Consider the following 11,154-nt stretch of genomic DNA (forward strand, 5'->3'; position numbering starts at 1 on the left):
TGTCTCTTACTGACATTTGAATGTCTAATCTGCCCAGCCAGTGTACCCGTTCAGCTGACAACAGATACACTTCTTTATGGCAAATAGAAAAGGCATAAAGGGCATCAGTGACCGGCAACAGGGGAAGCAGTCTTAGGCATCTACATAAAAACAACGAAAATGCGAAAGAACATTGCAGCCGAAAAAATTACACAGTAAACTAAATCTTGTGACTAAAAGGGAATTGTAACATTTTAATTATATCATAACATTTTAATTATATCATAATTACAAAGGGCATAACTCTGCCAGAAAGTCTGTATTATTAGCTATAGCTTTTATCTCCCTCTAAATAGAACAAAGCTAGAAAGGCCGTAATATTAGTTACACCTTTTATTTACTTTCATTTTTTGCTGGCAATATATATACGAATATAATTATTGTTATTCACTGACTGTGGTCACCATATGTATAATTGTATATTTGTTATTTAACAAATCATGCTGTTAATTCTTTACTGATTTATTTATGATACATGTGAATCCATAAAATGAGTCTCTAGAAATAAAATATAAATTACAGAAAAGTATATCATAAAACATTACAAGAAATCATCATTTCATATTTCTCCAGATAATTGAGTTCATCGTTTTATCTTTAGACCCTTAATTTATGGCCAAGGCGTTACAAGTTTGACTTTGCTATTTTTATGAAATTCGAACCTACTTTCGTTTTCAAGAACGGCAAATAACACATCAATCGTACATTTTGCCCACAAAACCGCCACAAAGGCCCTTCCAAAGCTATTTCTTCGTATGACTGACATTACTAGGAGCTACTTTACAAGAGCCTGAAGTTGAAAATGTTTGCCCGCGTCTCTAAAATTCATTAAGAAATATACTTAAATAGAAACAGCCGACCTAACTTTATAGAATAATGAGTTTGTTTACTGTATTCCTGTATAGTAATCAAATCTTTTATATAACCAAAGTTATTCACTGAGCACTGCATTCAGTACGATTTCTCCAATTACATGATGAAAACTTTAAACAATTATTTTCTGCTGACGCAGTTTTCATGTTTGTTACATGCAATGTTTACTAGAAGGGAAATTGCTGTTCATAGATGCTGTTACCAACAAAAGTGGTCGCAGCTTGGTTTAACGACTTTTTTCATAATTATTTTAGCATAATAAAGACTCTTTTCATGACAACACTGCGTACATGATATAGTGTGATGACATCCACAAAATACAGTGAAAGTGACGTCACTGCTGTCGTTGATAATCTCAGAACTTCAAAACACATGCATCAGAGTTTATTTAATTCTAATGGATCTATATTTTGATTGTTTATTGAATGTGAATAAGAGGTAAAGCGCCCTATAACTTATATGTCTTTTTTACAATTTTGAGCAATGAAGACCTGTCTGAAAATAAACAATTGTTTTCACTTTTGGCATTGTAATATAAAAACACAAATTCTTACCGATATAGGCAATAAATTTTACTACATAGAATATTATTGATTAAACATGTACATATTCTTGCGGCGGTGGCTTAATCGATGTTATGCCCGTCTTCGAATCTAAAAGTTTGCATACAAGTTGCATGTAAGTTCTAACACTTCATGCCACAGAACTTTTTTTTTTTAGATATAATTTTGTTAGTTACTACTAAAAATTTGTTTGAAATAGAAAAAAAAACATGTGGGAACATGATTTACATTAATGTATTTTCAGGAATTTGAGGGTTGTTCTCTGATCATTTTAGACGATGACCACTTACAACACTCGACAACGAACCCTGTGATGACAGTAAGAAATATACTGATATAAAAGAGACGAGAACCAGTGACCAAAATTATGTAAAATGGAATAAAATGAAAGTAAAATTAACAGATAATACTGGATATAGTGAGTATAATAATCTTGATAAAGTAATGGCATTTATAGAACGTGGATGTAAACGCCAAAGAAAATGTAATATTAAAGTTTATATTGTTAAAGTTTATGACCTTATAATGGACACAAGAGAAATGACGAAAAAATTAGATAGTTATACATTATAAGTAGCTTAGATAACAGCTATGGAGAAACAAATAAGTTAACGAAGAAAACAAAGGAAAAGTAATCTATTAACATTTTGTATTTTCTTTTACAAAGGCATGTAGGAACGCATTTCTCCCTTTATTCACCATGCAGGAATTTGCTGTCTTTGAAATCTAATTGACTAGTTTAATGAACACAGCGTTTTTACACGAAGGCATGGCAATCTAGGTAAAGGCTCGCACATTTTTTTTCGCTGTGTCATTCCTTCCGTCCATGTCAGTTCGTCACACGTGTCTGGTACATAGCTCTGCCATCCGTTAAGGGATTAAGAAATAACTAGACACAAAATGTCCCCATATACATGAAACGTGCTAGACCCAGGCACCTTATTCGAAGTTTGAGATAAAAGATTCTTGGTATTTTCTTCCCGATTTGTAACCTTTCATGCATGGAAGTATATTCACATAACTTGGCATAACTATTTAGCATTGCAATATGATTTGTCATGTGCAATACCCAGACCCCTAACACAATGACCAAGGTCACAGGTGCTGAAGTTAACTTTCCTTTTTTGTTGAAACACGTATCACTTCCCTTTAATAAGATAAATTACAGTGGATGTGTGAGGTTTCATAAATTTTCCTACTAAAATGACTTATGTTTTCAATAATTTAACTGATATTTATAAATAGAAAAACACTATTTACTAGAATTGTGTCCATATGACACGGGTGCCCCAACATGCTGCATCATCTTCTAAATTGCAAAGTTTCTAGTTCAGATCATCTTCACATGAAGGATGATTGACTAGAAGTTGAAAGAAATTGTATCCAGATAAGGTTGGGCATCAGGGAAACTTTGAATCCATTCCTTTAAAACTGTATGCGGAGTTGAGCACTCTATGGCCTATTTTGTAAAATTAAGAAAGGGCAATAGTTCTAGAAACATAGCCACAGAAAAAAAAGTCCTTTATTTATGGTCATCTTTAAATCAAGGTCTTTCAGAAACTTTCAAACATATCCTTCAATGGTGTTTTAGGAGTTAGACCCACGGGATTTTTCTCTATATTCTATCTGGCAAACGTAACAAAGGATCATAACTGTTGTAATATCATAGCAACACTTATTTCCATTTTGGTCAGTTGCACAGAAAGCTTGTTTATCTGTGAAAGTTTGAAACAAATCAGACTTATATGGTGAGAAGATTTGGACACACGCGATTATCTATACATTTTTTTATAGCTAAACGATCAAAGGGTCATCATAGTGGTTAAACAGTCACAGCAAAAGTTCTTTCATGTACGTTCATCATCTAGTCAAGCTTGTTTATCTATGAAAGTTTGAAATAAATCAACAGGAGTTACGTAAACTGTAATATATTTAGATATGGTTTATTGACATTTCAGTATGCCACAATTTCCCCCTTGCTTTGCAGAAGAGTTGGTATTGGCTGGCTTTGTTTTTTAAAATGTTCCCAGACTGAGGACGTTAGTTACTGCTACAATTTCTTATAAGGTTGCATACAGTGTTGCATAAACTAGACAAGGCTTCTTTTAAGCCACTCAGGCCTTTATATAAAGATATATATATACTTTTAAAGCATTTAATTTCTGCCTGATATGTTATACAAAATGGAATTTCCACTGCGGCACAAGTTAAGGACAAATATCAAAAGAGATTCTTTTCTTTTGTTAACCTAAATTGTTTCATTGCTGTATTATTTTATTGCTGATTAATACGAAATTGAGCTACATGCAAGACGAAAATTAGAAATTGGCAGTAATTATCATTTTAGACCTTACCACCAACTTGTGATTATATCTAACATTTAGAGGTTTTGGATCTTGTGTATAACCATGTGACTTGTTTACGGCAACCAATTTCATTCATTATATCAGTTAAAATCATAGCATGCTGAAAAAATATCCTAAAGTTACTGGTAACTGATTTCCGAATTCTAATACAATGTATTACTGGGTCATTTCTTGTATTAGATTTGTTGAAAGTATGCCAGTTCTAGAGGTATTCATACGTTGTAGGACGTGTAAGACATGAAAGTAATACTCTGGCTTATACACATTTTCGTATTTTCCATAAAACATGATACAATTATCATGTTTGCAAATTAGTATTTATGCTAGATATGACGGCATGATAGCGAATAAGGCAACCGGACATTTCAAATTTGTCTGGCAACTATATAATCGTTTGCATTAAATTTGTTTCTATCGTTTAGTAGATTGATCATCGGTGGGAATTTGCTACCGAATGTTAAGACGAGATAGAGTTTTTAAGGCATTTAACTCTTCCGACATTTGCAACAAAACTCCGTGGTGGTTCGTCTTTCATCAGATTTATATCACAAAACATCAATAAAAGTCACTTAATTCTCCCAAATAGCACGCTTGTTTACCATTTCTGCACACCGCTGGGCAATTCATTAATTGGCTTAGCTATCTTTTTATCACTGTGACAGCATTTGCTGAAACATTGAAGTGTGTCTAAAACTTACGTAACTCGGCAGTATTTAGAGAAAAAAGTGAGCATCAGAAATACATTGAAACATTTGTTATATAACTGAAAATCGTTAGGGCTTTCAGTCTTATCAAACAATGGCTGTTACATTATTCATAAGAAATAACTCGTAACGATTGATTTGATTCATTTATTAACTCGAAGCATAAGGCATGTTTTACATAGAGCCATTACATATAATACATATATTTGTTGTTATAAATCTGATTGTATATATCAAATATATCAAATACATAAATTGATGATTGTATACTCAAGCGAGCTCTGACGATCTTCTTAAAGACAAACTACGTGTAAACTATCTGAACATTAAGCACATGATTTTTAGTATTAACACGAAACTTATTGTAATTAATATTTTTGAATTCAGGTACATAATACATAGGGCATTTAGTTTTGGCTTAGTATATTAGAGCTTCAATAAATGTAATTGCTTTGTTTATAATAATTATTAATTTTTAAACTAGTTTGAGAACGCATTTAAAGTTTTACAGTGCCTTGACACATTTACATTACGGACAATCTTTAATTGTCACTAAACGAGCTTCATACTTCGAACATCTATGGTCCCAAGATTCACACGTTCCTGATCCGAACCACCATCCGTACCTCTTGCAATACTTTTCTTCTTCTACGCATACGCTCTTTACTTCTTGTTTGGTATAGCAACCTCTTTTTTGTCTCTTTAGTTCTGAAATTATATGAAGCCTGTTGTTATGGATCATTTCAAAAAAGCCTAACGCATTTTACGGTGCTTTCAACTGTGCCGGAAAATTGTATTTATAAATACTTGTTCTTTATACAACATATTGGTACTTGTCCAGGGGAATTCAATGGGCTTATAGAAAGAATATTTCTAAATTCACAAAGTTTCCGTGATAGATTAATGTAGGTAGAAATAATCATCATAACCAATTTAAAGTTAAGCGATAAGATCATTTTGAATTATGTAACATCTAAAACCGTTTAAATCCCATCTGTTTATCCAAGAATAATTCATATTTAGTAAATATATTTAACATGTCTTACCACTGTCATTGTCATCTTCCCTCTTTACATCATTCTTTTCGCAACCAATAGGACGAAGGAAAATTATATCACGGTCTTCACATTCTGTGAGATCAATCTGATCTTCTACACCTGTTGGTAAAGGTATACTCTCATAACATGTTGTGGTTTCCTTTTCCTGTTTTTAAATAAGATATGTAAAACTGACAATTATATTTCTAACGCTTTCGTACAAATTATGTCAGTAAAGAGTAGCAAAATTTAGCAAGATAAAACTATCTACGCTAAAGGTGTTCAAGCACATTTGCACTATCCTGTCGACATTGTTTTATTTTACAGGTTTAAAAGCAAATGATCTTGTTTGCAAAATAACAGATGACACAAGAATGAATATTTCAAAGGTTGTGAAACCATTCATGTCAGACCGAGCCTGCTATCCGTTTGCTAGTTGTGTTTCATACTTCTATGGAATTTTCTCTTCTTTTTTTGTCAACTATCATAACAACCGCGTAACTGCAAAATTAAGCAGGAAAAAGAAAATTTCTACAATAGATGTACTCAAATATAATTACTTGCACAGGCAAGCCAAGATTCTTTTAATTTAATGTGCTAAAATCACACTTATATGAATCCATGTCTACCCCTTGAGGGTATTAGTTTGCAGATATTTGAAGAGTTGCGTAGCCAGAAGTAAAGTCCTAAAATATTGTTGAAGTGAAATATATTTCCAATCACTCGAAACATGTTCGTTTAGCAACATGCACTTAATCACGTTTTAACCAAACTTATAGCGAACACACACCTTTCCGCACTCAAACCGGGCGCTCTACCTCTAAGTCTGTAAATGTTAATCATTAAAACCAAGTAAATATTTGAGTTCGTATACATATTGGTCAAGAAAAACGTAGCAAACATCATCTTTTACTACTAAAACGCAAAATTTCAGTGAAACATTCTATAAAATAGACTCCCTAATCAAAATCAGAAAGGAAAAACTGACCTGTATTCTAAAACGTGAGACAAAACAAACATAATCATCTTCTGCAACAGGCTTTACAAGTTGATATTCCTGAAAACAGAAACATCGAAATTGCAAATCGTAGTCCTCAATATATTTCTTTTAATTTTTCTTTACATCGATGTGCACGTCTGTATTATTTGGTGGTTATATTAGTCACTCTTCTTGTTTGTGAAAGGATAGGGATATACAATCTCCAGGCACTCAATAGCTCGACTGATGTTGATTTTTGAGGCAGCATATATCCCGGTCAAGAACAAGCCGTTAAACGGTTTTATCTTGCCGACTTCCCTCTACTTCAACATTTTCCAAATGCATACGTTTCCTGGGTTTACGTTTGGGGAGGCTGCGTTTTAGAATGTTGCTTTCCCTGTTGGTTATTCATCCTTGTTTTTGTTGTTGGAGTTTGAAGTAACTCGTCTTTTATTTTACTATATTTTTCAGTTACAGTTTCTTTTTATTTGACTATTCTTGTGATGCGGCTGCCATTTTGTTTCAATTATACATTAACACATATTCTTAAATTAGAATAAACTGAAGAGCAAATATATAATTATTGATTACAGCTAATTCAATAACCATTAATTTCATATTTACCTAGAATATTTGATTAGTGTTTCTCAAGGTGAAAATAAAATGTGTTAATGTCACAGGCTGAAAAAAACTTCAGACCTTACCGGAAATCGTACCCGGGACCTCTCACACCTGAGGCAGACACTCTACCACGTCGCTATAAAAGCTAGCTCAATAGAAAGGAAGTTTAAGTGCACTCTTAACTCTACCCTATTACATACACTTCCTCCATTTTAGAATTCGTCCTCGAATTTAATTCCAGGAGTTTAAACCTCTGTGGGACGTTCCAAGGTGTCCATTCATATCTACTTGTTAGTTATTTACGAGGGATGCCAAATGTCACAGGCTGAAATTTTTTCACGCATGACCGGGAATGGAACCCGGGACCTCTCACAATAAAGGCGTACACTCTACCACGTCGCTATAAAAGCTAGCTTAATAGCAAGGAAGTATAAGTGCGCGCTTATTCTCTAGTCAATAATATGAATTAATGTGATCTCTGAAGAATAAATTTTATATATGCACAATGACCTCAATGAAAGAAAACGAGCCCGCCCGCTTAGCTCAGTAGGTAGAGCGTCGGTCTACGGATCGTGGGGTCGTGAGTTCGATCCTCGGGCGGGGCGTATGTTCTCCGTGACTATTTGATAAACGACATTGTGTCTGAAATCATTAGTCCTCCACCTCTGATTCATGTGGGGAAGTTGGCAGTTACTTGCGGAGACCAGGTTTGTACTGGTACAGAATCCAGGAACACTGGTTAGGTTAACTGCCCGCCGTTACATGACTGAAATACTGTTGAAAAATGGCGTTAAACCCAAAACAAACAAACAAACAAATAAAAAAAAAGAAAACGTGATACATTGATGAGTGTGTGTTTTACAGTTGTCAAGAAATAGGGTAATTATGATTCATGCCGAGGTGTTTTAAGTCGTCTACATCACCGCTTTTAATTTCAAATACGGATTACTTCCGTTTGAAAAAGATTTTCAGCGTGTTTGCAAAAGTTCGGTGCTATGAATAACGTCTATGGTAGCAATTTTTTACTCTGAAACGTATCCATAACAAAACAGTAATTATGTTGTGTTGACATATAATTCAATGAAACGAAACAAAAAAGATTGATAAAAAAGTTTTTTTTTTTTTTTAATTTTCGGGAAAATGCTTGTTTTCACATCGAGAACAAAAAAATAAACTTGGAAACATTCTAGCACATTAATTTAATGAAACAGAAGCCGATTCAATACTTACATCATCTTGAAACACTTCAATAACTGCAACTGTCTTTCCAGAGATGTTTTTCACTATCAGGATATCTTCAAATTCTTCTGTTAGTTTTTCCACTTCAAAGGGCTGTAAAGAGCAAAATGTTTAACACTGTTATATTTTGAATTTTCAGCAAGAAAATTTTTTGAGGTAGCTAATGTAGTGATGTTTTTTACGTAACTGTCTTTTAGCAATCATTTTCGTTATCTCTGTCTCTCTCACTCCATGCTTTTTTAAAACTTTTAAGAACGATGATGGCAGATACAAAAGGTACATAAGGTAAAAACAATATGTAGACGCAGTCCTGGCGGCAAAAGGCAATTTGTTATAATTAACTACGATATGCTAGAGAAGTAAATTGCTTACCCCATCTTTATAAGCAAATGAAGAGCTTGTCAAGAAAACAAACAAATACACAGAGCTAAAGATCTGCATGTTTTAGTTTTTTATACCAGTCTTTGTTCACCCGACGTTTTCCCTGAAATCAAGTAATAGGATAAAAGACATGGGATATAAACAGAAAAGACCAAGCACTAATCTCTTTATATTTTACTGTAAATGCAAACTCGTACACACAAAGCATGTTTAAATGAAACACACGAAAATTACAATACAAACGTTAGAATTGTTTTGATCATTACAGGCCAGATATTTAAAGTAAGTTTGTAATGGATAATTAAAGCATGTACACTTTTTTTTCTCGTGTTGGTCTACCTGCTGCAGATTTAAGAGATATCCTGTTTAAGAAAATAGGATATCGTGCTATTTAAGGAGAAAGCTATAATATTTTAAAACTGAGGTATTATTTGGAATCTGTAGCATAATTATGTAAAAGGCTGAAATAAAGCATGCAAACACACTTTCTTCAAAAAATTCTATGATTTTCCATAATGAAATTATGCCACATCTGTTACAACTTAGGTTTGACAATTTATGTACTTAAATTCTAAGACCATTTATATGCAAGTCAAGTCCGTTTAAAAATTTAACTACATGTACCCAGCACTTTGTCTCAAAGTTCATCGCATACCCCAATGCCGGTAAAATCAGCGGCACACTTAAACGCATATTCTATAACATGATTTTGCTTAAGCGGTTGCATTTAATGCGTTAAAGTGATAAATCATTCAAACAGGCAAATATTTAACATAATTTATTGACCTCAATTCTAACGTTAAACGGCAGAAAGCAGAATAACTCATTTAGCTTGCGTCATGTTGTGATATAAACAAAATGCTTTAGTCAATGGATAAGATCATAATAAGTACTTAGTTTTGATCAAGAAAATTAATCTGCGTTTTCCATAAATATTTAAATTAAATACTGAATGCATGCAAATGACGGGTAATGAGGTTATGTATGTTTTATGAAATGGAGGGTCTTTTTTTCGCTTGTGATGTACTTTCAAGTATCTTTTTAAAAATGAAGCATAGTGTTGATGTTAAATTTTGGATTTAAACTATTTCCGGTTATTTGGTGTGAAATGGCTTTTCTTTTGCGAGACGCTCTAAGGTTTTACTTTCTTAGGTAATATAAAAAATGATCGACAATAACATCATGCCATCTACTGAATATGACAGATTGCTCTGATAGATGTACTTAAACTTTATCTGGTCTGCATCATTCACATGCATAAAGGTTTATAATATTCTTCCTGTCATTCAATTCAGGTACAGAAATAAGGGATCAATCAATAATGTTTAAATATTCGCCATTTTGATATGTAAATCGTTTAACTTAAAATAATCATCGTCATATTTATTCAGTGTGAAATGAGGTGCACCGATTTACTTCTGAAAATCATAAATGTCTGATGCCATCTGATGCCATCAGACAAGTACCTAATTCAATCGAATGCTAACATCTGGAAGATGGTGAACAATTACTGTCATGTATAATCGATTATACATGGGTTATATATGGGTTAAATTCGTGTAATTGATTACCTGATGATTACAGTTGATTATTTAGAATAATTTGAACAATTTGATATTTGATATTTCTCTCAATATTAGTTTTATATCATTTCATTATTATGTAATGTTATTTGGCTACCGATATTTGCTAAGAGTGAAATTATTTTGATTTTCGATTTTAACTTTAGTATCCCTGCTTAGTAAATGTCTGATACCAGATTTCTTAACATATTTATTTTTAATTTTGAACATAGTCTTGGTGCCATTATTTAATTACAATCATTTGATACTTTATATTTTTCATATATTGTACTGCGATATATTTATAAAGATTGTTTAAGACTACTTGTGTGTTTAAGAGAATAAATGCTACAGTAGTTTGTTATTCCTTTCTTTCACTAATACATAAGTAGAACCAATGCTTCAAAATAGTTGACATATCCAGAAAGTGTGCCCTTTAAAGCAGAAAATATTTGAGAAAGAAATCTTACCTTGTAAACTTGTTGTCCTTTCCTATACACAATACGGACAAAGAACATCGTTTTATAAGTAAATCATTTTCTCTTCCTGAATTGTGCTTTAGCCAATCAGAATACCCGATAAGTTTCTTTTCTCTAGAAAAAAAAAAACAACAGAAAAACACAAAGGCCATTTAAAACGCAATATCGGACAACGCAGAAAATATCTAAAAACAGCCAAAGCCCATTACTACAGCAATGTTTGTTACAAAATATTCTGTTTATATTGTGAGCACATCATGACAAGAGTAAGTTCAGACTAATACCAATTCTTCAACATTTTTTTCTGTATG

General features: G+C 32.8%; 1 protein-coding gene across 1 annotated transcript; it reads right to left on the bottom strand.

The window, feature by feature from the left end:
- Nucleotides 1-4,677: 4,677 nt before the first annotated feature.
- On the bottom strand, nucleotides 4,678-10,865 carry LOC123557641 (uncharacterized). The gene is made up of 6 exons (XM_053525573.1): nucleotides 10,835-10,865; nucleotides 8,794-8,905; nucleotides 8,413-8,514; nucleotides 6,571-6,639; nucleotides 5,592-5,748; nucleotides 4,678-5,253 (listed from the first exon to the last, which is right to left on the bottom strand). Exons 2-6 carry the CDS (start codon nucleotides 8,860-8,862, stop codon nucleotides 5,075-5,077), a joined length of 576 nt encoding a protein of 191 aa, XP_053381548.1. The 5' UTR covers nucleotides 8,863-8,905; nucleotides 10,835-10,865; the 3' UTR covers nucleotides 4,678-5,074.
- Nucleotides 10,866-11,154: the final 289 nt, after the last annotated feature.

Source organism: Mercenaria mercenaria, chromosome 15 (genome assembly GCF_021730395.1).
Source record: "Mercenaria mercenaria strain notata chromosome 15, MADL_Memer_1, whole genome shotgun sequence".
Classification (NCBI taxonomy): Eukaryota; Metazoa; Mollusca; class Bivalvia; order Venerida; family Veneridae; genus Mercenaria; species Mercenaria mercenaria.